The sequence below is a fragment of the Arabidopsis thaliana genome, chromosome 3 (genome assembly GCF_000001735.4).
Source record: "Arabidopsis thaliana chromosome 3, partial sequence".
In the NCBI taxonomy this organism is placed as follows: Eukaryota; Viridiplantae; Streptophyta; class Magnoliopsida; order Brassicales; family Brassicaceae; genus Arabidopsis; species Arabidopsis thaliana.
The window spans coordinates 15,376,479-15,403,469 of record NC_003074.8 but is presented as its reverse complement, the minus strand read 5'-3'; the positions used below and the strand labels follow the sequence as shown (position 1 = coordinate 15,403,469).

Sequence of the window (26,991 nt, the reverse complement as noted above, 5' to 3'; positions counted from 1 at the left end):
TTAAGGGTATACATAGCATATCCAAACAAATCCCACAAACCGTGTAATCAAACACCTTCCAAAATTAATTACAACATCTTTGTATTTTGTTTCAAAATAAAAGTACATAATTCTTTATGGAACATAATCTTCAAAAAATCTGTTTCTCAATTTATTTTATTTTTTCTTTTGAAAAATAAATAAATAAAACACTAATGATATTTCAAAACAAAAACATATAACTAATAACAATATACGTTCATTAATATAGTAATATATTTTTAAATAAATATGTATTAAAAAAGAGTAAATAAGTTGAATATTACGAAAATATGAAAAAAATGATTAAAGATAACCAATAGAGTTTATTTTCTCATTTATTTATTTTTAAGGGGATATTTTAAGATAGTGTTTTTATCATGTATTTTTAGACTGCTTTTATGACATTTGGATATGTTTTATCACTTTGTAATTAACTTTCACCTTTAGTCAATAATTTTAAAAGATTTTTTCCTATATGTGTTATTATGATCTTTAGCCATATATACATTTCCGTAATCTACTTTTCTTTTCTACTTTCTATAGTTCGTGCATGCATCTAATTTCTTATATATATACATTATTCACTTGTACATAACTATTACATCCATCCCTTTATATTGAAGTTTTCATTTCGACTATATCATCAAAGATGTCTAAAACCACCGTTATTGCTATTTTCATGGTTGTCCTCGTTTTAGGTTTGATTCACACTTTTATTATACATGACTTTTCTCTTTTATGTGAAGTTTTCTTTTATGAGTCTTCTCATTTATTTGATAGTTTCTTATATTCGTCGCATTTTATTTTTTAATAACAAAAAAGAAATTGAGATTATGTTTAAATATTTATAATAGGGCTTGTGACAAAAGAGACGCAAGGACAAGAATTGTGTCACGACTATATGTCAGGAACAGAACTATGTGAAGAAGACAAGTGTGTAGCTAAGTGTATTTGGATGCACGGGACAGCTGCAAAAGGCACATGTATGCCAAAGCCAAGCAAGCAATGCGTCTGCACTTATAGTTGCAACGCTTGATTTTTCTTGTTCTCTCTATAAACTATTCTCAGTTTTAATAATAAAAATAATATTTCTTAATTTTGAAGTGTTTGTGAATTATGATTTTAAATTATTTGGCATAAACTATAAATTGGTAATTTAGCATACTAATCTAGAAGATCGAATTAGCCCATCCACTTTAAAATTACACGAACGAGAGATATAGCTAAGCTAGAACGAGAAAAACAAAATACGAAACAAATTGTTATTAATATATATTTTTGAACTCTTATCCATTTAGATGAAATGCATATAATTAAAATATAATTATTTACGATGAAATAGATAGTTAAATTGTAATGTAAAATAAAGTATATGAGATCTAAATCCGGTTTCTAGACTGGTAGTCTTATCGGTAAAACTTCAACTACTATTTTTGATATTTTTTCCATAACATTTTTCCGACGACTATATTTTGTTGTTGATTTGAAGGAATTTAATCCGTATGTACTCTATCGCAAAAAATCCAAAGATATTGCTGTTTTTGGTAGTAATACATCAAAAACATTTGACGATATAGATGTAATGGCTAAATTCTGTTAGAAATTCATCAGAAAACAATTATACATGTTGGCTTTGTGAAGAAGATATATATATATATATATATATATATATATATATATATATATATATATATATTAAACTGTACTCAGTCCAACTATTATTAACTCAACTTTAAACAACTTGAATTCCATCCAACAAGGCTCATCTTATACTACCATCGAACCCATGTTTATAAACAATAGATATTTAATCTTAGAACATATATTTAGTCGTAAATCAAATCTGCAGAAAAAAAAGAAGACTCATCGTAAAATTAGAGAAAGACTTAATATAGTCAGTTAAATCATTCACTTAGTAATTGCTCGATGCACTGCACTAAGTGGGAGTTTCTTGTTAGAAGTATATCCAATTTATCCTGAAAAACAAAATCAAAAAGAAATAGGTTCGTTTGATAAGTGAATAACATGAGAGAAAAAAACGAAGTGAAGAGCTCAAAGCACCAAATGTATAGTGTAATAAAGCCTACGTGGGAGGAATTCGATTTGGGGCATTCACGAGCGAAATGTGTTACTCCTTTACTTTTGTAGCATACACTCGATGTGTCTCTGCCTGTGAAGAGTTTATACTCGATGAATTCCCTTCTTCACTACAGTTTTCTAGAAAGCGTACGCCGGAAGAATTAGGGCAGTCGCGCTTAAAATGCCCTTCTCCCTTAGACTTAAACCATGATGGACTGAAAATATCATTTTTGTTGCTTTCATCATAGTGTCTACCACATGCCTAGAGAGAAAGTGATCAACTCTGTTTAGGGACAACTCAATCAACAGTGTGGATAATTCGAAACTAAACTCTCTACAACTTACGAGTCCAGTATGACCTAGTTGACCACATTTGTAGCAAGATACAACCCATGACATTGAATCATCGGGTTCGACACATCATAGATGGCCAAAGCTTTTACAGATATAGCATTGTATATTCTAGTCAAAGTAAATAACAGAAGTTATAAGAAAGAAATCATAAGCAAAATACTGTAATTTAGGAAAACAAAAGTTACCTTCAAATCTTCCTTAGACTACTCATACTTGCACAAAATCATGTCATGACCAATGTCTCCACATCTTAAACATACAACTCTTTTAGACCCACTGTTGTACTTAATAGCAATCATGTCTGATATAAGAATGAGAGCTGACATTGCAGCTGATGGACTCACTGACAGACCACCTGATAGACTTGCTGATGAACCGGCTGAAGAACTTTCTCACGGACTTCTTGAAGGACTTTCTAAAGAACCCGCTGACGAACTAGCTGACAGCCCATTCCTACTCGACGAACCACCCGACTATTTTGAAGATTTCCTGCTGTTTATATTCACTCTCATGAAGACTACAAGCTGTTTAGGAGTTGCCAAAACGACACACAAGCTGTTTTTATGTGTGGAACCAACAAAAGAGAAAGTTGCCTTTTCCGACAAAGCTACTTCCTTTTCAGCACCAATCGAGATTCTTCTATTTAATCTGGATCCTCCATCTATTCAAGGATATCTTAGGCGTCCATTAAGCCTTAAAGATCTGCATATCTCTTCAGCCAGAATCATTGACGCTCCCCTATTAAAGCCAAACGGATAGAAACTCTACAACGTTCTCCTCCTTTATGTTGAATGATTTGTTTCCTTTCTCACTTTGTTTTAGACCGTTAGTGGTCATCTATTTCGAGCCTATATAAGCTCCATCACTTTGTACTTTCAATTCACGCTTTTGATAATAAGATATTCAGTTTGTTTTGCTTCAATACTTCGTCTTGAATCAAATCATTGTTCTTGCGAGTTCTAGGTAGTTTGTGGAATCAAACCACTTAGGTTTCGTGTAGTCTCTGATCCTCGCGAGGAATAGCCCTTGGATCATATTCTCTAGCCCTCGGTGTTGTGGATTCAACATCAAATCGGTTACTTCATCATCATCACCACTTCCGCATAGTTTACCTTTGAATCTTTGAGTCTTGTCTTGGTGGATTCCGAGGTTTGCATCAATGTCCCTGTTAGAAATAAGGAAAAATCTACTTAGAAAAAAGATCACTCATCCTAAATCTTCCATGGTAACCACATAAAACACTTGTGCAAGCTTTATACATGAGCTTTATGGAGTGAGTTGGACATATTAAGTACTACCATCAAACTTAAGACCATACCTTTGTACACTGTCTTGCACCATGCTCCAAACTAGCGCATATAAAGCACGACTTCCTACAATTGGTAAGAGTTGGACAACTAACAGTTATATGATCTTTCTCCCCACAGCTATAACAAGTTACCCAACCAGCATCAAGAGGGTCAAAGTATCTTGCTCCACGCTGATAACAACAACAAGACCCCAAAAATGGTCATCATCATCACAGGACAAGTTACACGGTTTTGAGATAAGACTAAAAGAAACGTTTCAATCAACTCACAAGAAGCTTTGTCATAACCGAATTGCTAGTTGTTTCTCCATCTTCTTCTTCACCTCTTACTACATCCTCCACCATGTTATCCTCATCTTGTCTTTCCACACAATGGGCTGAACAATATAGGAAAAATCGAAAAGCATTAAAACACAAGGCAACAAAGTTTCCTAAACAAATATCAAATTGCAATTCACAGACAACATTCAGAGCAAGAAGAACATAAGTGAGGCAATAATGGAGCAATTAAGACTACAAAAACTGGAAACTGTAATGAGAAGAAGATAAAGCAGAGAATTGGTCATACTTACAATTTCATTGGCAGCTTCAAGCTTATTTCTCTTCATCTTCTTATTACTCTTAGAGTTTTTAACTTCCTCCGACTTTCCTCCATTAACCATCACAGTACTAACTACACCAGGATCGAAGGAGAGATCAGAATCAAGCTTGTTATCAACATTACGCCTCGAAAAAGCTTTCTCTAATATCTTCAATCTTAGATCTTCATTAGCTTCATCATCTATAATGGCAACTGTATCTTCTCCGTCATCAAAAAGAAAGTTTATATCTTTACGCTTCGGCGGCATAACTCAGGGATCAAAACCTTAATTCCAAATTTCTAAATTTCGAATGATTTGGTTAAGGAAGAAGAAGATTTTGGTAAATAATTGGTTTTCAAATTATACAAGTAAATAACCGGTTTACCCTAACCGCTATAATCTATGTCTGCACAACGGACAATCATAACCACATAATTGTTATAGGCTTTTAATGGCTACAGCGGTCCAAGCGGACAAAACCGTCTACCGACTGAACTGCGTTTTATTTACCATCCATTTTGTTTGTGAATGGTGAATAAAAAGCGGTTCACTCTGTAGACAGTTTTGTCTGCTTGGACCGCTGTAACCATTCAAAACCTTAGGGCATGAATGGGAGCTACAGACGAAGTAGTTTTCTGTGTTTTCGTCAAAAATTTATTTACCATTCAGCTTTTGTCCTTATTACAGTGAACAAAATAAAAAAAAATTAAAAAACTAAAAAGGTAAAAGTGGACTGTAATAAAGAAGGTCCGCCGTATGGACAGAACCATGCACAAGAAAAGAGTGGATGAGCTGGTCGAAAAGTGGATTGGGTTTAGTAAACCAGTCAGATTTTTCTTTTTTTATTAATTTTTATTTTCTTTTATTTCTTTATTTTCTTTATAAAAGAGAAGTAACTCCACTATAAACATCTCGTATCTACACCATCTTAGATCTCACCTAAAAAATCTCTACCATCTTAGCATTTGAAACGAAAATACAAAAAAAAAACTCTCTCAAAATTCTATTTTCTTGTTCTATTTGTTTCAAAATTTCTTTTTTTTTGTTCAATTTGTTTCTTTGTAAACAAACATATTGCACAAAAGGTAAACAACTAGTTAAAAATATTAATTTTTTCTATTCAAAATTATTGATATAATTTTCACATTTTTTTTGCTAGAGTGTTGTCTTCAAGGCGCACAAATACAAACACCGGACCTCAATCTGTTATACGAAAACGGATAAATTTTCAACTAGAAATTTTTTCATTCACATTTTTAATTTTATTTATTTTGTGAGATTGCATGCATAGTATATAGAAATTATAAACTATTTGAATATAAATTTAAATGAGTTAAAATAAGGAATCAATTTATAATTTCATAATTTAAATTTTAGTAACATAATATAATATAACTTTTTGATATTTTAGAAATATTTTAAATTAATACTTCGACTTGTTTTGCCATATTTTAAATTAAGCTTACATAAATTCGTAAAGTATCATTTTTTTTCAATTCTGCCATATTTAATATTAGTTTTAAATTGAAATAATGCGTTAAAATATTCGCAACAATAAGTCTCTATAATTTTATTAGAGTTTCAAATTTTACAGATGCAGATTTGTTGAAAAATTTACCGTGACTCAAACTGAAGATCAGAACAATGCATCATTTGAGCTTGATGAAGTAGAGAATGAAGAAGGACAACATATGGCAAACATTCGAGAAACGATAGCAAATATGTTATGGAAAAATCAAAATATTTGATTTTACATTTGAATTTATATTTTTGATACATTTTTCAAAATGTTGTGGTACTAAAAAAAAATTAATAGTTGTCCAGAAATTTTTTGTTACAAAATATGTTTTTGAAAAAATTAAACCGTTTTGTCCGTTTTTTACCATTCAACTCATAAAACCGCTATGCTTCATCCACTTAATCAGCTTCGCCATTTTATCCGCTTTGTACACTGCAACCACTTTTTCTGCACTTTGTCCGTATTATCCGCTCTGTCCGCTCCGCTCTATTTGTTGTCACAATTCAGGTCCATAATATATTCTCCATCTATTCCTGCAAATTTGATGTTTTAGCTTTTCCACATAGATTAAGGTAAAAATTTAATATTAATACTTAATGAGTGTAAATAGAATGGAGAAATTTTGAACGTTTAAGTTTCTTATCCAAAATGACACTCCATTCTAATTTTTTATTATTAATTAAATTTAATAAAATAAATATATTAAATAAATTGTAAGAAATCAAACTTTTTGGAACAAATAAAAAAAAACCAAAACATCAAATTTGCTGGAAGAGAGGGAGTATCGTAAAAGAAATAATATTTTTATATTATTTGTATGTATAAGAACAAAAGGTGGAGAACAAATAAATGAAGTTCTTATTATTCCTTCACGCACATATTCGTTCTCTTTCTTATATTTCTTATATGTAATAATAATGCAAGAAAATTTGGTGCCAAAATAACTAACAAAATATAAAAACAGATAGATAATTATTCATTTTGGTTTGATGCACAAATATACCATCTTGGAAATGCTCAATTTGGAGCCCGAGACAAAATTTTGTCTTTCCAAGATCTTTCATTTCGAACTCTTCTTTCATATGAGTTCGTGCATCATCAACCTCCTTTGGAGTTCCAATTATATTTAGGTTATCAACATAAACAACAATGATCACAAATCCAAAAAGGGATTTCTTAATTAAGACGCAGGGCAGATTTCATTATTCACATACCCTTTCTTTAATAAATAATCGATTAAACGATTATACCACATACGTCCGGATTGTTTCAATCCATAAAGTGATCATTTTAATTTGACCGCATATATATCTTTAGACTTTGATGAGTCTAATGCCTCGGAAACTTTTAATCCTTCCGGGATTTTCGTATATATATCATTATCAAGAGATCCATATAAATAAGTCGTCACTACATTCATAAGGTACATATCTAAAATATTAGAAGCCGAAAGGCTCATTAAGTATCTGAATATAATTGCATCCATGACCGGAGAAAATGTTTCTTCATAATCAACTCCTGGTCTTTGAGAGAAACCTTTTGCAACAAGTCGGGCTTTATATCGTGTGATCTCATCTTTCTCATTTCATTTCTTCACGAATACCCACTTGTGCCCAACAAGTTTTATATTCTCAGATGCAGTAACAATAGGTCCAAAGACATTTCTTTTATTTAAGGAGTGTAACTCAACTTGCATGGCATTTTTCCATTTCTCCCAATCCAGCATTTTTCTGGCACTCGGATAATGTCTTTGGATCCGGATCATCATTCTCATGATCGATCTGTTTAGAGAAAGAAAAGGAGAATATTCCATTTTCATCATCAATATCATCTCTATCCCATATGATACCATCATGGGTATAGTTAATGGAAATCTCATAATTTTCTCTATCGTCCCGAGAAAATGGTTCTTGTTGAAGAACCTTTTCATTTTTTTCTCTCATTTTCTTTTTCTTTCGGGGATTTTTATCTTTTGAGCCAATAGGCCTCCCACGCTTTAATTGAACCTTAGATTCATTAATTTTGCTCCAATCTAATTCCAGCTTACTAGGAATTTTAACTCTTGATATGACATTTGCAGCGGGGATATATGACTTTGTCACCTTTCTTGTATAGGTGAACGAATCTGGTAATTGATTTGTTATTTTTTGTAAATGTACTTTCAGCTCACGTTGCTTCGTGGGGAGGGGGGGCTAAAGCTGGGAATTCATCTTCATTAAAATGGCAATCGGCAAAACGTGCCGTAAACAACTCACCAGTTTGTGGTTCAAGATACCTTATTATACCCAGTGATACATAACCGACATATACTCTCAATCTCTTTTGGGGCCCCATTTTTGTTCTTTGTGGCGGTGCTATAGGCATATATACCGCACATCAAAAACTACGGAGATGGGATAAATTTGGTACTTGACAATAAGTCATTTGTAAAGGAGAATATTCATTATCTGCGCTTGGTATAATCTGAACCAAATCTGCAACAGACAATATAGCATGACCCCATATAAAAATTGGAAGTTTTGTTCTCAATATTAACAGTCTTGCAATGAGTTGCAACCGTTTAATTAATGATTCGGCCATGCCATTTGTGTATGAATATGAGGGAGCGAATGCTTTACATCGATTCTCAACGATACACAATAATCATTAAAGACTTGCAAAGTAAATTCCCCAGCATTATCAAGTCTGACTTTATTTATGCCATAATCAGGAAATTGTGTCTTTAACCTGATTATTAGGGCAATGAATCTTGCGAAAGCCGTGTTTCGTGTAGTCAAAAGACATACATGTGACCATCTATTAGATGCGTCAATTAATACCATAAAATGTCGAAACGGCCCGCATGGTGGGTAGATTGGTCCACATATATCACCATGAATTCTCAACAAGAATTCAGGTCTTTTTTTCCCAATTTTAGTTGGCGATGGCCTTATTATGAGTTTTCATTGAGAACATGCTTTACATGAAACTCACCAGATTTAAATATTTTATGGTTTTTCAATGAATGGCCATTAAAATTTTGCACAATTTTTCGCATCATGACTTAAATGTACTAGTAAACTCACTCGAGGGATTATCACTCGAGTTTACTGTAACATTCGATGCGATTATATTTATTTTTGTGCAATATAATTGATGTAAGAATGGGAGCTGACGTACCGGCTGATGCACTTGTTGACAGATTGCTTGTTAGACTTCTTGATGGACTTTCTGACGGACTACCTGAAGTACTTCTTGTATCAAACCAGCTTGTGCGAACTAAGGAAAGCTATCCTTTCCTTCCCTTTTGTGCGTCCCAGAGCCACATATGGAAGCCTGGAGATCCTCTACGCCACCAAGAACCATTCACACTTAATCCTTGGTGCATCTTTCCTTATGTGAACCCGCTGAGCCAAGACTTTCCTTTTTTGGAGCTAAATGAGATCAAATCACAACGACTCTATTTTGATCATCTTTTGGGAATTAAGAAGCCTCCTACAATGACTCTAGACGTCCCAAAATCACATCACTTCCAGCCCAAGTTGTCAAGACTCAAGACACATCACAACTTTCCTTATTTGGCCGATTTCATCATTAAAGTTCCAACGGCCATATTTTCATTTATTGTTGCGATTTCTTTACTTTTTTAGAGCATATGAATGTTGTATAAGCCTCTATACAAGCTCACCTTAGTTTTCATTTGTATTCAAGCCTTTTACGAAATAAACAAGTATTTTTTTCAAAGTGTGTCTTTGAGTTTTATGCATTAGAAGTTAGTGTGGATTCACTAAAGTCTTGTGTGTTTGCGGATCAATTATCTTGTGGCTTCAAGTTAATTTGTTCGTGGTTTGATTGTGGATTCAATCAAGCACGTTGAGTGTGGATTCATTCAATAAAACCTCCATCTTTCATCTCTACCATCATTCATCGAATCATTCAAGCTTTAGGTCGAGAAATAGAGAAGCGTAAACCCTATGTAGATTCCGAGGTTTGCATCATTGGTATCAGAGCTAAAAGCTCCTATCCCACAAGGTGAACTCGTTCCCTTTTATCCCTTTCAATTTCTGTTTTTGTTATTTTCAAATTTAAATCGAAAAACCAAAATAAAACTTGTTTCTTGCAATTTGTTTTGTTTTGATTCCGCAACCTTAATAGAAAAACAAAATAAAATTTTTCCTTGTTTAGTTTGTTATTTGTTTCATTTTTGCTATTTTCGTTAAAATAAATAAATCAAATGTTGTTATTTTTGACTTATTTGTTGACTTACTTCCTGAGTTAAGTTATGATTCATTGTCTTCTTTGTTTTACTCTCTTTTACGAGGTACCACAAATAAAATTTGAGAACGATGGAGACAATAGAGTACTCCAGCTCTGATGAAGAGGACTCATATGGATATAGTCAAGACTCGTACTACAATGAGACTAGATTTGTTGAGTCATGGCATGATGATGGCTACTCATCAGGCTCGGATTTTGAGGAAGAACCATATGGTGGAGCACCTGAACCAGAGCCACCAGATCGTTATAGTAGCAGCTACACCACACCGAGTTATCCGAAGTCATGGATCTCATGGAACCCCATACCAAACACCAATTCCTATCCCACTTTCTACCCCACTCGCAAAGTTATATACAAATTATTTGTGCATAATGGTAGTAAAACTTATGGACCCGAATTCTTTTTGTTTTCAGGATTGGGCTATCTACAGTGGGAAAGTAATATAAATTACTATTTCGAGTACCATTCCACACCACAAGAAGATAAGCTTTCGATTGCCCTAGGGCAACTCAAGAGTAGTGTTTTGAGGTGGTCGGATCAAGATGAGTACAACCGTTGAGGTGATGGGAGACCAAAGATCAGAATGTGGGAGAACCTAAAGTGGATTATGTACGAAAAGTATTGCCCACAATGTCTGAATCAAGGGAGGAAAACAACTTTCCCTCCAAAGCAAGCCATCCAAGGAGACAAGATGCCTAAAACAACCTTAAATCTGACTGAAAAATCATGGTAAGTTTTCTGAACTTGAATGTTCTATGGAACTAACTTGCTACAGGTGCAAAGGACAAGGACACATAGCAAAGGATTGTCCCACCAAAAAAAGTTCACCAAGACAAGAACCAACTCTTTGTCTTCATCCACAAGTACTCCAAAAACAAGTGGACGTTTCCACTCTTCAACATGATCAGGTTCAAACTGAAGCTTGTCAAATTGATTATAATGTTCCTATGACTCTTTTAATGCACTTGTCTAGTGCCAAAAGCATTGAGAAAGTTTCAGGTACAAAAGAGATCATTAAGGATCAAGGAAAAGTTTCAACAATGGAGAAAGTGTTCACGAAAGAAACTCAAAACCAAGGAGAACTGACATTGAAAAAAGTTGTTGTCAACAAAGATGAGAGTGTCAAAGACATTATACCGATCAAAGAAGAACCACCGAATGCTCAACAATTTCTCCAAACTCAATGTAAGCTTCTAAACCCTTATACACTTCAATGGAGTAACTTGACTTATCTATGTGTAGGTAAACAAGTTTTGAGGACAAAACCTCTTGAAGAAGGAGGGGATAATGTAAGAATGGGAGCTGACGTACCGGCTGATGCACTTGTTGACAGATTGCTTGTTAGACTTCTTGATGGACTTTCTGACGGACTACCTGAAGTACTTCATGTATCAAATCAGCTTGTGCGAACTAAGGAAAGCTATCCTTTCCTTCCCTTTTGTGCGTCCCAGAGCCACATATGGAAGCCTGGAGATCCTCTACGCCACCCAGAACCATTCACACTTAATCCTTGGTGCATCTTTCCTTATGTGAACCCGCTGAGCGAAGACTTTCCTTTTCCGGATCTAAATGAGATCAAATCACAACGACTCTATTTTGATCATCTTTTGGGAATTAAGAAGCCTCCTACAATGACTCTAGATGTCCCAAAATCACATCACTTCCAGCCCAAGTTGTCAAGACTCAAGACACATCACAAGTTTCCTTATTTGGCCGATTTCGTCACTAAAGTTCCAACGGCCATATTTTCATTTATTGTTGCGATTTCTTTACTTCTTTAGAGCACATGAACGTTGTATGAGCCTCTATATAAGCTCACCTTAGTTTTCATTTGTATTCAAGTCTTTTACGAAATAAACAAGTATTTTCTTTAAAGAGTGTCTTTGAGTTTTATGCATTAGAAGTTAGTGTGGATTCACTAAAGTCTTGTGTGTTTGCAGATCAATTATCTTGTGGATTCAAGTTAATTTGTTCGTGGTTTGATTGTGGATTCAATCAAGCACGTTGAGAGTGGATTCATTCAATAAAACCTCCATCTTTCATCTCTACCATCATTCATCGAATCATTCAAGCTTTAGGTCGAGAAACCAAGAAGCGTAAACCCTAGGTGGATTTCGAGGTTTGCATCAATAATCCAGATGATAGCATTGGCAATTCTTCTAATATATATTGCCTCTCGAATTTTATGCAAAGATATTCAATGTCATCTCTATATGATATCCATTACTTCAGATATCTTTAAAACTTATCAATTTTCTATGAGACTTGGGGGAATATAATGCATCATTTACTTTAAAATGAGTTTCCCTTGGGATTGTAAAATTGGTTTCGCTAAAGCCTAATATTATCTTTGCATGGTCATATATAGTACTCACGTTTCTAGCGAAGTCTTTTATAATCGAGAGAGGAGAAGTATTTTTATCTTTAAAGATTGTGTGCATAGAACCCTGTCAGCTGATATATATGTTCATCCTCAATCTCATATTTTGACATTTTTCTATAATAAAATATTTATTCATTAAAACATCGACATAAACTATTCATATGTCATAATATATTACAATAAAAACATTATCCCATAAAAACAAAAGCATCAATAATGCTTGTCATACATAACATGATTATACATATAGCTATAATATATTACATTAATTTTCTCGTTGTCATGATCAATCGAGAGAATCTGTCATATCAAGATGAGTATCATCATGTTGGCCTTTAAAGGAAGGTCCCGGCTCATCACAGAAGAGATTAGTTTCAACATCCCTTTCTTTCGCCTTTTACGAAGATTGGTACATATCGGCTAAATTGTTTGGTATACGACACGTCTAGTACTAGTGTCCTTTCATGTTGCATCTCCGACAAGTGCTTTCAACATGCCTTTTCTTAACATGGCCAGATCTGTCAACGACTTCAAAGGATTCGGAAAGTGAGGACGGCGTGGACCATGGGCTTCCAGAGAGAGTCCTTGCAAGAGGTTTTTTTCCCAAGGACGCAAGGCTGAACATTTATTCTTCACCTGAGCTCTTAGAAGAAATTGCTGAGTTCCTTGGCGGTTCATCAGATTTTGAGCGTCTGTTAAAATCTCAATTTGGGAAATTGTTCAAGTATCCGGTTTGCCAAACAGCTCACTCCGCCAAACTGATCCATGGTTTGTTGTCTAGACAGCTAGTGACGAAGAAGAGACACGAATTCTGGTTCATTTTTGGAGGTAAGCCTCTTAGGTTCTCTTTGAGAGAATTTCACATTACAACTGGGTTGGAATGTCGACCAATTCCAAGTGAAGAGGAAATCTTATCCCATCAGAAAATAGTTTCAAAACCTGTTTGGAACTCTTTGTTTGGTTCAAAAAAAGATGTCACAGTTACAGATGTTTTGGATATGCTAGGAAAAGATGTCAAGATGCCCGATGGTGAGAAGATGTCTTGCTGGAAGCGGTTTTGTCTACTTTTGATTCTCCTGGTGGATGGTGTGATAGTCTGTAGTAACAAGTACCTTAACATAACACCAGAATATGTTAAGATGCTTGATGATGTTAGGTTCTTCTTATCATACCCGTGGGGGAGAGTAGCCTTCAAGACAACGATGGAGAGGTTTGGACCTCCTACACTTAGCGACACTGATCCCATCACAGAGCTTAAAGCACGTCTAAGACAACAAAGTAGCTGTTGTTATGGATTTCCATTGGCACTCCAAATGCTGGCGTTTGAGGCAATCCTACTTATTGCCTCTAAGCTACCGGATCCAGATGACAAGCGTGATTATACTCAGATGACATATGACGATCTCGACACAAAACTGATTCTACATCAAAAAGACATCATCCAGGTTGAATCCGATGAACAGGTAATGTACAATACTTTTAAACATATGGTGTACAGCTTTGTAAGTGAAAATTTTAATGTTGTACACTAATTTATCACATTTTTGTACATTGTTTTAAGACATGTATTTTTCAGTTGAAGGTTGCTTACACGCTTGAGGGTGATGAGGCGTGGAATGCATGAATTTTGGGTGGGATGACGATGCTATAGATGAGAAGGAGGATTATATGGAGAAGCTGCTAATTGAAGGACATGAGTTTACTGAGTCAGAATGGCCAGGTGGAGACACAGAGACTAGTGGACTGGTGCCTCTTACCCTAGGGTATGTTAAGAAAGCGCCTACAAGGCGAGGTGGAGTAACAAAAAGGGCCAGCTAGGAGAGGGGGAGTCAAGAAAGAGCCAGCTACGAGAGGAGGACATGAGGAGAAGAACCAATAAGATGCTGCTGTAATTAAAGATGACGAAGAAACTATAGAGATGTTGAAAAAATTCATTGTGGAGCAACACAAAGAAACAGCAAGCACGTTGAAGAAAGAGATGGTTCAGTTATTCGAGGGTCTGATCAAATGTGGCTGTGGTGGACTGCGATCTACAAAAGACAGCTCAATGGAGAAGCAGCAGGAAGACGGGGAAGACAACACCACAATGGAACCGAATGAAGATGGAAAAGCTAACACCACAATGGAGCAGAATGAGGAAGACGACAAATCTGATGATGAGGTCATTAGTTTAGAGACAGGTACAACGTCAAGGGGCAAGAAGAAGAGGAAAAGGACTGAAAAGGAAGGAAAGGACTTTGCTCTCTATGAGAGAAACAAATGGGACGAGGCTTACAAAGGTGTGGAAGACATCATTGAGTTAGTTGATATTGTTGATCTGCCACCTAACCAAGATACAGCAAAAGACAATTATTTCCAGGTAAAAAACTGTATTTTTGGTTTGTGGTGTAAAGTTATTGTTTGGTGTACTATATTACTTATTTTAGTAATTGGTGTACAAACCTCTTGAATACTTAGTATGAACACCATACATGATAGTATCTCACATGGTGCAATTGGTAAACAACATGTGTAGGTAATAATGGCTATGCTGTGGCGCAGAAGGCATGGTTTGTACAACACGGTAGGAGCTGTTTTCGTTGATACATGGTTTCTGACCCTTCTAAATGAGAAGTACACAGATTTCAAAGCCTGCAAGAATAAGAGTAAGTTCAATTGGGGAGTGAACATCAGAGCGTTTGTTGTAGACAGGGCAAAAGGACGGGCACCAACAACTTTTCTGCAACATGCTCACTTGGTGTACATCCCTATGAAATGGTACACCTGACATTGGGTAGGTCTGGTAATTAACTTGAGGTTGCATATAGTTCAGGTCTTTGACCCTTTAATTGAAGCAACATCGGATGAGGAAGTACAAGGTTTGATGGCGCCTGTTTTAGAGATGATTCCATGGTTGGTTAAAGAGGTTGTAGGTAGGAAGTATACAAAGAACTTCTCAACAAACCCACTGACATTGGAGAGGGTTATAAGAGTATACCAGAACCAGAGAGGAGGTGATAGTTGACCCCTTGCAACAAAATACCTTGAGATGCACTCGTTTGGGCTTGACATAGATGATATGGGTGAGATTACAGAGGAGGTGGTCAATGAGTTAAGGAAAGGATACGCACTGGATGCATACGCTGAGTTCATTAAGAGTGTTGAAGCTACAAAAGCTTGACTGGATTTGCAGATGAATCTAAAGTTCTTTTGTTTACCTTCTTTAAAAACGTTAATCGAGACATTGCTGGTGTTTTCATCTTTTGTTGACTTTAAAGTTTGGATGTACCTGTTTTTATGGATATTGAAATGTTATGCTTTTTGTTGACTTTAAACTTTGGATGTACGTGTTTTTATGGATATTGAAATGTTATGCTTTTTAATGACTTTTAAATTTGTTGCTTCTATAAGTGCTATGCTTTTTGTTGACTTTAAACTTTGGATGTACACGATAATCTCTAAACGTATACTCTTTTGTACACTCGTATAAGTACACCAAGTATGTACACTACATCATGCATTGGAATTGTACACCACATAAGTAGAGTAGAATAATACACCACATACATACACTAAATTTGTACATCACATAAGAACACTAGATCTGTACACCACATAGGTACACTATAATTGTACACCAGCAAAGATAGATTAATAAAGTCATTTAATAAATGCAATGAAATTCAAAACTATACCCTAAAAGCCAAGATAGATTAATAAACCCCTAGGGAAAAACCATTATTGAAATGCAATGAAATTCAAAACTATACACTAAAAGCCAAAGATAGAAGACCCAACCCAAGGGAAACGATTTAACATATGCAATGAAGTTAAAAACTATACCCTAAAACCTTAGATTACTCATAGAAATTTCAAGTCAATGAAGAAATTCCTATTTCAAAATCATAACCCTAGATTGGTTATTATGGTTCATAACACTTGAATAGAAATGTATTTTATTCAAATTTGCATTGATACTATGACTTTATAATAGTAGACTAGAATAGTAAACCAGATGTGAACACTATTATAGTACACAACATAGGTACACTAGAACTGTACACCACATAGGTACAATAGAATAGTACACCAGCCAAGATAGATTACTAAACACATTTAATAAATGCAATGAAATTCAAAACTATACCCTAAAATCCAAGATAGATTAATAAACCCCTAGGGTAAAACCATTATTGAAATGCAATGAAATTCAAAACTATACACTAAAAGCCAAAGATAGAAGACTAAACCCAAGGGAAACCATTTAACATATGCAATGAAGTTTAAAACTAGACCCTAAAGCCTTAGATTACTCATAGAAATTTCAAGTCAATGACAAAATTCTTATTTCAAAATCATAACCCGAGATTGGTTATTATGGTTCATAACACTTGAATATAAATGTATTTTATTCGAATTTGCATTGATTCTATGACTTTATAATAGTAGATTAGAATAGTACACCAAATGCGAACACTATAATAGTACACCACATAGGTACACTAGAACTGTACACCACATAGGTACACTAGAATAGTACAGCAGCGAAGATAGATTACTAAACCCATTTAAGAAATGCAATGGAATTCAAAACTATACCCTAAAAGCCAAGATAGATTACTAAACCCAAGGGAAAAACCCTTATTGAAATGCAATGAAATTCAAAACTAAGATACATGATACATGACTAAACTCTTTGAAATTCCAAGTCAATGAGTAAGTTTCTATATCAACATCATAACCGTTGATTGTTTTTTATGGTTCAAAACACTTAAATTGAAACGGATTGTATTCGAATTTTCATGGTTTTACTATGAATTTATAATAGGTTAGGTACACCACATTCGTTTCTGTAGACTTTCAAGGTAGACAGTATGTCCACCATAATACTTTTTGTACAACTTGTCTATGTAAGATACATATATCTGTACTTGTAGAAAAAAGAAAGTTGTAAATTCATGAGAGAGAAATGCCTATATATTTGACTTCCTTATTTGCAATAAACAAAACAGATCTAAAAAAAATCCTGTTATGGCCAAGCCGGAGCTGCCTGATGAGATATTGGTAGATATCGTGAGAAGAGTGGGCAAGGCGTCGTGTTTACACATGGGGGCATTTTTAAGAGCAGGAAGTAGAGGTCTGGTGCAAGTATACAGTAAGGAAGTGTTGATGGAAGCTAATCTGGATGAGTTGTGCGTTGAGCCTCCTCAAATTTTCAGCAAATCGATAAACCCAATCAATGGGTTTATCTTCGAAGCGGGACTGGGTAGATGTTTCTTCGAGAGATGTTTACATTACGAAAACCCTACGGCAGTCTACTTTGAATCGCTTAGATTAGTTACAAGAGAACAAGATCTAGATGGGGCTTTGGCAATGGTCGCTTCTCTTGTGCCTTATTATTCAAGCCCAACATTTGCATATGCAATGTTCTTGCTTTGCGCAGGGAAGTTTGAAATTGCAGATGAGATTTTCAAGACCTTCTTTGTTGTACATGCTTGTGAACGTACGAAGGAAATTCGAGAAATTGGGGAGAAATTATTTGAAGACTTCAAAGGATTCTACCCTCCTTCACAAAACACGTTCGGAGATAAGTGGGTTTATCTAAACACCGACACACTTAGCTTCCCCGAGTGCGCTCAGTGGCACTATTATCGAATCAGTTGTGACGACTACTACCTATTCTGGTGTTACTTCGCATAAGAGAATTGTTGTAGTTGTGTACACCTAAGTTGTGTACACCTAATTTGTCTTGTTTATGTTTGTTGAACGAGACCCCTTGTTGAATTGTTTGCTTGTTTATTAAAATAATAAAAAAGTTGTTATCCTACTACAATATTTTATTCCGGATTGTATTGGCCCTTGTATTGATTTTATTATACCGTACATGTTGGTGGTGAGAAGACTTTTGTTGATTTAATTAACTTAAAAGGACTAGTCTAGTAAAAGGCTGACACAGTCCTCATATTAAAGTATTAAAGTATTAAAATAGGTTGGACAGCTATATGTAAGATTACAAACAAAATAGAACCTACTTTGTCTTGTTACTATTTTTGTGATGGCCTAGAAGTTTTTTTTGGGAAAGTATTGGCCCTTGATTTTTTAAATCGTACCCTACATGTTGGTAGTGAGGCGAGACTAGTTTAGTGAAAGGGGGACAGCTATATTTAAACATATATACACGCAATGACACCTAGTTTGGCACCTAGTTTGACAACTTTATTTAAACACCTAGTTTGTCCTCTTATGCTTTTTGTGTAAAATAAAATACACGCAATGTTTTTAAAAACATTTAGAAAGATCTAGAATAGTTAGGATAAGCACAAATAGTGAGGATAAAAGGAATGAGGGAAACATTTCAATCCGACATTGGAATTTCATTTCAAATTTTTTTAAATAGTTAGGATAAAAAGGAAGGAGGGAAACATTTCATTCTCAGTTTCAAATAATTTACCTTTTTAATAACAGCAAATTATGGATACATATGTAACTTAATTCGCAAAAAAATAACCAAAAATAATTGCAAAAATAGATATTTAAACACAGAATGTATCACAACATCTCATAATAAATCCGTTGAATCAACTACGACGGGTGTACACTACATAGCAAAACAAGTGTACACCTTTAATGAAGAGTATCAAATAAGGGGTATGTCAATCCAAAAAACGGATTGAGCTATAGTTCTTCAGCCCTTAAAGTATCAAAAATCACATCCCCTTCTTAAAGCCGAAAAAAATAAAAACGAGTTTACAAACTACCAGTGAAGACTCTCTGGTTGTACACCATTCCTCAAACGCATGCACTTCATTTCAGCGGAACTGGGCACTGAACCCTGTTGTATCCTAAACCATTGCACCTTCCGCAATTGTTCTTCCTTGTACCAGTATTCTGTTTCTTCATGCATAAATAATCATACTTTGTTGTGAGTATGAATTAGTTACATCATAATATAAATGAAGAGCAAGAATGTTAACCTCAAACTCTTCGGTTGATGGTATACTAACTTTAGGGGGCCTCCTGGAAGGACGTTTAGTCTTAGGTGGAAGAATGAAGCGGAACCTGATGCTATCAGGTACTCCCACCTCTGATGGGTCTTGAACCGATAGGATAACACCGTCAAACGTTGGAGCCCATATGTCGTTCTTATGCATGCAGCCAACAAGTGATCGGTATTCTATTCCCCTGCTATGGGCAGCAGCCATTGCGTGTGGGCAAGGAATTTGTAGTAGCTGAAATGAGTGACAAGTGCATGTACGTTTCTCTAATGATACGTAGAATTTTCCTCTATCTTTTGCTGTTATTTCATAATCACAAGCCGATGCACTTCGAACACTTACACCTATTGAGTCTGGAAGCTGCTTCAATAAGATTTTCTCAACTTCTGCAGGAATCAATCCAAGGGTATTAGACACTTTCTTCTTGCGGGCTTCAAACAACCTACTAAGCATCTTCCAAAAACATTCAATAAGAGCAACAACTGGGCTGTCTTTAGCCGGTAGTAAGGCATTGTTTAGAGATTCAACAATGTTGCTAGACATTAGGTTATACTGCTCCCCTTTGCAGTGTGCACGAGTCCAATGTTCAACACCAATAGCCTCAAGGTACTCCCAACATTCAGGCTTCCTTCGTTTAATACGTGCATATGCCTTCTTAAAATCATTAACTCTGAACATCTCCCCAGCTTTCCATACAAGTCCGGACATTCCTTTATACAAGCTTTTCACATTGCGCCTCAGGTGTACAAGACAACAGACGTGGTGCGCCTGAGTGTACACTAGTGACTTAGCATGGTATATTGACTGGTCAGATATGATAGTTAGATCAAACCCACGTCCAAGAATTATGATTCTCGCTGTCCACTATAGCGAAAGCTATTGGAAATACTTGGAAATTTGTATCTTGTCCACTTGGAGTTAATAAGCACCCATGGTATTTCCCTTGAAGATGAGTCCCATCCACAACAACTACACGCCGAATGAATTTCAGACCCTGTATACTTGCACCCAGTGAGACAAAGGCATACTTAAACCTTTTATCTCTGACATCATCATCCTCTATCTCTAAATGGTAATATGTCCCTGAATTTGCATGTTGCAATAAATGCAAATATAGGGGCAAAAGTAAGTAAGAAGTCTCCTCTGTCCCTTGAGCAGAAGATATTGCCAATTCCTTGGCTTTCCAGCATTTTCAATAAGAAGTTGTCACATTATGCTCGTCTAAAACAGCTTAGGGTAGATCTCTCGCTCTAGGACCAGTTGTGACATTGACATACTTCGACCGTAATAAAGCAGCGATTATCTTAGAAGTGGCGTGCACGGTAAATTGACCTCGGGTTTCCACATCACACACATGTTGAAGCTTCACTTTCCTAACCTCGTACTCATCGCTATCACCAATCTTATGCGCGTACACCCGCCAGTCGCATTTCTTGTCAACACATTGTGCTACAAGATAACACTTGGCGTATCTCACAAACCTAAACCGGAAAATTTGATTGATTGCATAAATAGACAGTGCCACTTTGAACTCGTCCTTGGTTTCAAAAACCCTTCCTTTAAACAGAACATCGTCTTCTTTAGAAAGATCAATGTTATGACTTCTGAAATCGGGTGAGTCACTCTCAATGAACATTGGTTCAACGTCTTGAAAGCCATATATTTCAGACAATGTTATCCCTCTCTTTAAGGCTGCCGCCTGTTCTTCCTTCTGATTGGAGGACAACTCTTTTTGTGAGACTTTTCTCCTCTTAACTTGGACAGGAGACAGAAGAGGGTTGTTGTACGATTCTGACTTGAATCGAAGAAGAATCTAGCTCACTTCACTCACGACTCTCATTTGATTTCAAAGAAAGAAAAGACACCAGAGTTTTACGAGTTCAGGCTCCAAAACGGAACCCTACGTCTCGCCGGAGGCTCTCTCCGAAATCCACTAAGCCACAAAGAATATTACTCGATTACAAGAATCTCTCTCTTCTCTCTCTCTCTCTCTCTTTCTGTTACAAAACAAACTCTACAACAGAAGAAAATAGAGACTTGGATTATAAAGCTGATTCTCAGTTGTAGTCGTTCGCACGTGTGCTCTCACGTGTTAAGCTTTGACTAACCCAAAACCGAAGACCTTCTCACTTGAATAGAGGCTTTCCTATACTTAAGGATAATATGCATTTGGGTCACTTATTCACAATTCTCCACCTTGACCCTAATGCCATGACTTAGCTTTCTGGACTCCACCTCCGGACCTGGTTAAACCAACCCAGCTTTTACCAATTGAGTAAACTCACTCAACTTCTTATCTCCTGAGTAATCCCACCGAGCTTCATATCTCCTGAGTAAACCCACTCAGCTTTATATTTTGAGGCTTAACCCGCTCTTCTTATTTCTCTGTAACTCTGAGAAACTCCAAAGCTTCCTCAAGTTTTCCCACTGGTACAACCTTTGTCAATATATCTGCAGGATTGGTCTCTGTGACAATCTTCTTCACTCTTATTAAACCACTGTAGATCAATTCCCTAATGAAATGGTACTTGATCTCTATATGCTTAGTCCTGTCATGATGAACTGCATTCTTAGCCAATGCAATGGCACTCTGTGAGTCACTGTAAATGTCAATTGTTTCCTGTTCAAAACCGAGTTCATTCATGAGTCCTAGTAACCAAACTGCTTCCTTTGATGCTTCTGTCAATGCCATATACTCAGCTTCTGTTGATGACAAAGCTACTACTTTCTGTAAGCTAGACTTCCAACTAACCACGTTACCACCAACAGTGAATACAACTCCTGAAGTTGACCTTCTACCGTCTTGATCTGCACCATGATTTGAATCACAGTAGCCTTGAATTATGAAATCTCCCTTATTAGTGTAACACGGCTTTCTCTTCAATGATCCCTGAATATACCTAAGGACCCACTTGACTGCCTGTTAATCTTCTTTAAGAGGTTTGCTCATAAACCTGCAGACAAGACCAACAGAATGTGCTAGATCAGGCCTTGTACCTATCATAACATACATCAGACTTCCCATTGCACTCTGATATGGAACTGTTCTCATTGCCTCATATTGAATTTTAACTTCTTCATCTGTAGTAGACCTCAATATAAAATGTATTCCCATTGGCGTTAGAACCGGCTTGGATTGATCCATGTTGAATGTTCCCAACAGCTTCAATAGATAACCTTCCTGGGAGATAGAAAGAGTACCTTTAAGTCTGTCTCTGTTTATCTCCATACCCAAAATTTTATTTGCCTCACCTAGATCCTTCATTTCAAAATCGGATCCCAGCAGCTCTTTGAGATCACTTACATGCTTCATGTTCTTTAAAGCTATCAAAATGTCGTCTACGTATAGCAATATGAACACATAATCACCACCTGCAAACTTCTTGAAATACACACAGCTGACATATGAGCTCAGCTTGTAACCATGAGCCTCCATGAATTCATTGAACCCGGTGTTCCCTTGCCTTGGTGACTGTTTCAAGCCATAGAAAGACCTATGTAATAGACACACCTTTTCTGGATTCTTTTCATCAATATAACCCTCAGGTTGTTCCATGTATATTGTTTCATCCATGTATATTGTTTCATGAAGGAACGCCGTTTTTACATCCATCTGCTGAAGCTCCATGTCAAAATGGGTTACCATACTTAGAAAAAATTTGATGGAGACATGTTTCACTACTGGGGAAAATATTTCTTGGTAATCTATCCCTTCCTTCTTAGAATAACCTTTTGCTACAAGCCTTGCCTTAAACCTGGGACCCTCAACTCCTGCTATCCCAGCTTTCCTCTTGAACACCCATTTACAACCAATAGGTTTCTGTTCTTTATTTCTGTCCACCAGTATCAAGGTTTTGTTTTTCATGAGAGATTCCATCTCCTCATCAGATGCTTTAATCCACTTGTCTTGATCAACATCATCTAAAGCTTCCTGAAAGCTTCCTAGTTCTGACTTTTCTCCATCCTCAGTGGCCATATAGGGATATCCAGCTACTTGATCTAGTTCAGCTTCATCTGTGATGTAGTCTTCTAGTCTGGCAGGTCTGACAATCTGTCTTTTTGCTCTGTGAATTGCTATTTGACGATTAACAGGAGTCCTTGTTCTTGCCTCTGGTGTTGTCTCATTTGTATTCTGTTTAGGTGTGTTTTCTCCACCTTGATCAATAGCTCCACCTGGGGATAAGTCCCTTTTCGTTCTACCTGTTTCTGCAATTTTACTAACAGACTCATCAGTAGACAAATCAAACAGGTTAGAGGACATACCTGATTTTTCTTGTGCTATGATGTCTTTATACATCACTCTTTCTCTGAAGACAACATTCCTGCTAATCGTGCATCTCTGGTCTTCTAGAAGCCACACTCTGAATCCTTTCACACCCTCAGGATAACCTGTGAAGATACCTCTTTTTGCTCTAGGATTCAATTTTCCTTTATCTGAATGGATGAACACTAGACATCCAAATCTTCTGAGTCCTGACAAATCTGGTGTTCCTGAGGTCCACTTTTCTTCTGGAATCTGGAAGTCAATTGCTGAAGAAGGTGTTCTGTTGATCTGATACACTGCTATTGAAGCTGCTTCAGCCCAGAACCTTTGACCAAGACCACTCTCACTCAACATACTTCTCACCTTGTTCATGATAGTTCTGTTAAGCCTCTCAGCAATTCCGTTTTGTTGTGGTGTGTAAGTACACGACCTGTGTCTCACCATTCCCTCTTGTTTGCAAAAATCATTAAACTTATGATTGCAAAACTCTAGACCGTTGTCGGTGCGTAACCTCTTCACCTTTCTTTCACTCTGAACTTCTACCATCTTTTTCCATAATAGAAAGGCATCGAATGCTTCGTCTTTGGTTTTAAGGAAGTAGATTGAAACTTTCCTGGACCAGTCGTCTGTTAAGGTGAGAAAGTACTGACATTTACCAAGACTCAAAGGCACATTTGGTGATCCCCATAAATCTGAGTGCACATAGTCTAACGTCTCCTTTGTGACATGTTGAGCTTGCCCAAAGCTCACTTTGTGTGTTTTTCCGAAGACACAGTCTTCAAAGAATTTCAGACTTGAGACTTTGTCATTGCCAAAACATTCTTTCTTGGCTAATTCATCTATTTCCTTCTGTCCTACATGACCGAGTCTGTTGTGCCATACATGAGTTAAATCCATATCCGACTCTTCTGACTCAGCTACCATGGCTTCTGACCTTTTAGCTTCTCCTTGCAGGATGTATAATGAAGCTCTCCGTAGACCTTTCATGAACACTGTATTTCCCTGCATTACTTCAAGTACACCATCATTTCCTTTAAACACACACCCTTTTGCTTCTAAAGTACCCATTGAGATGAGGTTTCGAGACATTCCAGGCATGTATCTTACATCATGTAACACAAATGTGGTTCCATCTGTGTTGATGAATCTTACTTTACCAATTCCTTTTACCTCTGAAACCGAGTTGTTCGCCATTCTAACTTTTCCTGAAGTTAGCTCCTCAATCTCAATGAATATATCTCTTCTTGGTGTCATATGAAAAGAACAACCGGTGTCCATGATCCATTCATTCTGGTCGAGCTGTTTTTCACTTAGGTTTACCTCTGAGGCTACTAGACCAACCAAGTCTTGAGCATCATCTTTTGCAAGTCCAGACTCACATGTATCTTGTGTATTCCCACCTGACTTATTCTTCTCTAGCCACTTGTAACATTGTCTCTTGAAATGACTTTCTTTCCCACATATCCAACATACCTTCTTACCATCTTGAGATCTTGACTTTGAATTGTTGTTCTGATTTCCTTTAACATAAAGACCTTCTGCTGTAGACTTAGAACTGGATTCTGCCTGAAACTCTAATTCCTTGGATTTTGCTCCACTTATCACTTCTTCAAGTTGTAGACCTTCTCTTCCATATTTCAAAGTTTCTTTTAATGTTTCATATTTGGCTGGAAGAGAGCTCAAAATCAAGATCGCTTGTACCTCATCGGGGACTTAGATCTGCAGATTACTTAGGTCTGATATCATCTTCAAGAACTCATCAATGTTCTCATCTAGTGTTTTCGATTCCTGCATCCTGTAATTGTAAACCTTGAGCTGTAGATACACACGATTCGGTAAAGTCTTTACCATATATAATCGTTCAAGCAACGCCCATGCTTCTGCTGCAGTCTTGCAGTGATCAATCTTTCTCAGTACCTTATCACCGACATTGAATAAGATAATGTCCATAGCTTTCTCACATCATTCGATTCTCTCAGTTTCTTCTTCGATTTGTTTCTTATTCTTATCCGGATCTGATTCATCTTCCTCTTTCAGTGGTGGGAACGGAGCTTGTTCCACCAGAGTATCCTTCAAGCCAAGGATTCGAAGATGAGAGAACATGCGTGTTTTCCACAGTGAGAAATCACCAGTTCCATCGAACACCGATATCTTGATCTTCGAATTCGTTATCCTTGTAACAATGATCAGCTATCGCGAGAACCTGGAGCTCTGATACCAATTTGTACGATTCTGACTTGAATCGAAGAACAATCTAGCTCACTTCACTCACGACTCTCGTTTGATTTCAAAGAAAGAAAAGACACAAGAGTTTTACGAGTTTAGGCTCCACAACGGAACCCTACGTCTTGCCGGAGGCTCTCTCCGGAATCCACTAAGCCACAAATAATATTGCTTGATTACAAGAATCTCTCTCTTCTCTCTCTCTCTCTCTTTGGGTTACAAAACAAACTCTACAACAGAAGAAAACAGAGACTTGGATTATAAAGCTGATTCTCAGCTTTAGTCGTTCGCACGTGTGCTCTCACGTGTTAAGGTTTGACTAACCCAAAACCGAAGACCTTCTCACTTGAATAGAGGCTTTCCTATACTTAAGGATAATATGCATTTGGGTCACTTATTCACAGTTGTCTACCAAAAGAGGATGGCAGACAAAATCATCCATTTCACGAAGAAGATCAGTATAGTTTTGTACCTTTCTTAGAGGGGGATCTGTGAAATCATCATTGTTCAACGCCACATTCTTGTCTAAAACTGTCTCAGACCAGACGTCATCATCTTCATCCTCTTTTGATCCAGATTGATAGTCTGGCTCATCGTCTTCTTCACTGAACTCATTAGAATCATCATTGCTTTCGATATCCTCATCAACAACGTCTTCTTGTGGATTTACATCTTTTAACTGAGCTTCAATTTCTTCAATGTGAGCTATTAGTGAGTTATCAACAGTACCATCCCAAATGACCAGGTCTCGGACATCTCCAGCTGGACTACTGTTGTCTGAAACTGGATTTGGTTTTCGAAGAGAATGTTCAAGTTGCTGGTGTACGTCAAACTCATTTTCATGGTGTACGGTCGTTTTATCTGGAACACCAACAATAAAGGGTTGCAACTCCTTCACAGTGTTATCACCTTGTATCAGTGGGAAGCCTCTGTTGTAAGGCGGAACAGCAATTTCAAGGGGATCTAGGAACTCAAGCTTATCGTCTACCATTCTTTTAAAGGTGACAAAAAGATTCACAGAACTGT

General features: G+C 36.4%; 6 protein-coding genes and 5 pseudogenes across 11 annotated transcripts; 6 read left to right on the top strand and 5 right to left on the bottom strand.

The window, feature by feature from the left end:
- Positions 1-570: 570 nt before the first annotated feature.
- LCR30 (low-molecular-weight cysteine-rich 30) lies at positions 571-1,149 on the top strand. The gene is made up of 2 exons (NM_001035725.2): positions 571-719; positions 876-1,149. Exons 1-2 carry the CDS (start codon positions 671-673, stop codon positions 1,055-1,057), a joined length of 231 nt encoding a protein of 76 aa, NP_001030802.1. The 5' UTR covers positions 571-670; the 3' UTR covers positions 1,058-1,149.
- Positions 1,150-2,346: 1,197 nt separating this feature from the next.
- On the bottom strand, positions 2,347-2,753 carry AT3G43503 (uncharacterized protein; the record flags this gene model as incomplete). The annotated part of the gene is made up of 3 exons (NM_001339099.1): positions 2,347-2,362; positions 2,446-2,562; positions 2,668-2,753. 2 exons carry the CDS (start codon positions 2,751-2,753, stop codon positions 2,460-2,462), a joined length of 189 nt encoding a protein of 62 aa, NP_001326015.1. The 3' UTR covers positions 2,347-2,362; positions 2,446-2,459.
- On the top strand, positions 2,752-3,213 carry AT3G43500 (uncharacterized protein; the record flags this gene model as incomplete). Its single annotated transcript, NM_114218.1, has 1 exon — positions 2,752-3,213. The coding sequence occupies one exon, from the start codon at positions 2,752-2,754 to the stop codon at positions 3,211-3,213; it is 462 nt and encodes a 153-aa protein (NP_189936.1).
- Positions 3,214-3,390: 177 nt separating this feature from the next.
- Positions 3,391-4,611, bottom strand: AT3G43490 (Zinc knuckle (CCHC-type) family protein; the record flags this gene model as incomplete). Its single annotated transcript, NM_114217.1, has 4 exons — positions 3,391-3,619; positions 3,768-3,934; positions 4,034-4,140; positions 4,332-4,611. 4 exons carry the CDS (start codon positions 4,609-4,611, stop codon positions 3,391-3,393), a joined length of 783 nt encoding a protein of 260 aa, NP_189935.1.
- A 2,217-nt stretch (positions 4,612-6,828) lies between these two features.
- On the bottom strand, positions 6,829-8,900 carry AT3G43485 (annotated as a pseudogene; the record flags this gene model as incomplete). Its single annotated transcript has 1 exon — positions 6,829-8,900.
- A 106-nt stretch (positions 8,901-9,006) lies between these two features.
- Positions 9,007-9,492, top strand: AT3G43480 (CCHC-type zinc knuckle protein; the record flags this gene model as incomplete). Its single annotated transcript, NM_114216.1, has 1 exon — positions 9,007-9,492. The coding sequence occupies one exon, from the start codon at positions 9,007-9,009 to the stop codon at positions 9,490-9,492; it is 486 nt and encodes a 161-aa protein (NP_189934.1).
- A 696-nt stretch (positions 9,493-10,188) lies between these two features.
- Positions 10,189-11,902, top strand: AT3G43470 (zinc ion binding / nucleic acid binding protein; the record flags this gene model as incomplete). The annotated part of the gene is made up of 3 exons (NM_114215.1): positions 10,189-10,400; positions 10,692-10,850; positions 10,897-11,902. The coding sequence occupies 3 exons, from the start codon at positions 10,189-10,191 to the stop codon at positions 11,900-11,902; spliced, it is 1,377 nt and encodes a 458-aa protein (NP_189933.1).
- Positions 11,903-12,968: 1,066 nt separating this feature from the next.
- Positions 12,969-15,664, top strand: AT3G43460 (annotated as a pseudogene; the record flags this gene model as incomplete). The annotated part of the gene is made up of 7 exons: positions 12,969-13,967; positions 14,087-14,105; positions 14,156-14,296; positions 14,403-14,863; positions 15,020-15,241; positions 15,317-15,497; positions 15,579-15,664.
- Positions 15,665-17,514: 1,850 nt separating this feature from the next.
- AT3G43450 lies at positions 17,515-18,183 on the top strand (annotated as a pseudogene; the record flags this gene model as incomplete). Its single annotated transcript has 1 exon — positions 17,515-18,183.
- A 1,275-nt stretch (positions 18,184-19,458) lies between these two features.
- On the bottom strand, positions 19,459-21,144 carry AT3G43447 (annotated as a pseudogene; the record flags this gene model as incomplete). Its single annotated transcript has 1 exon — positions 19,459-21,144.
- Positions 21,145-21,861: 717 nt separating this feature from the next.
- On the bottom strand, positions 21,862-25,902 carry AT3G43444 (annotated as a pseudogene; the record flags this gene model as incomplete). Its single annotated transcript has 1 exon — positions 21,862-25,902.
- Positions 25,903-26,991: the final 1,089 nt, after the last annotated feature.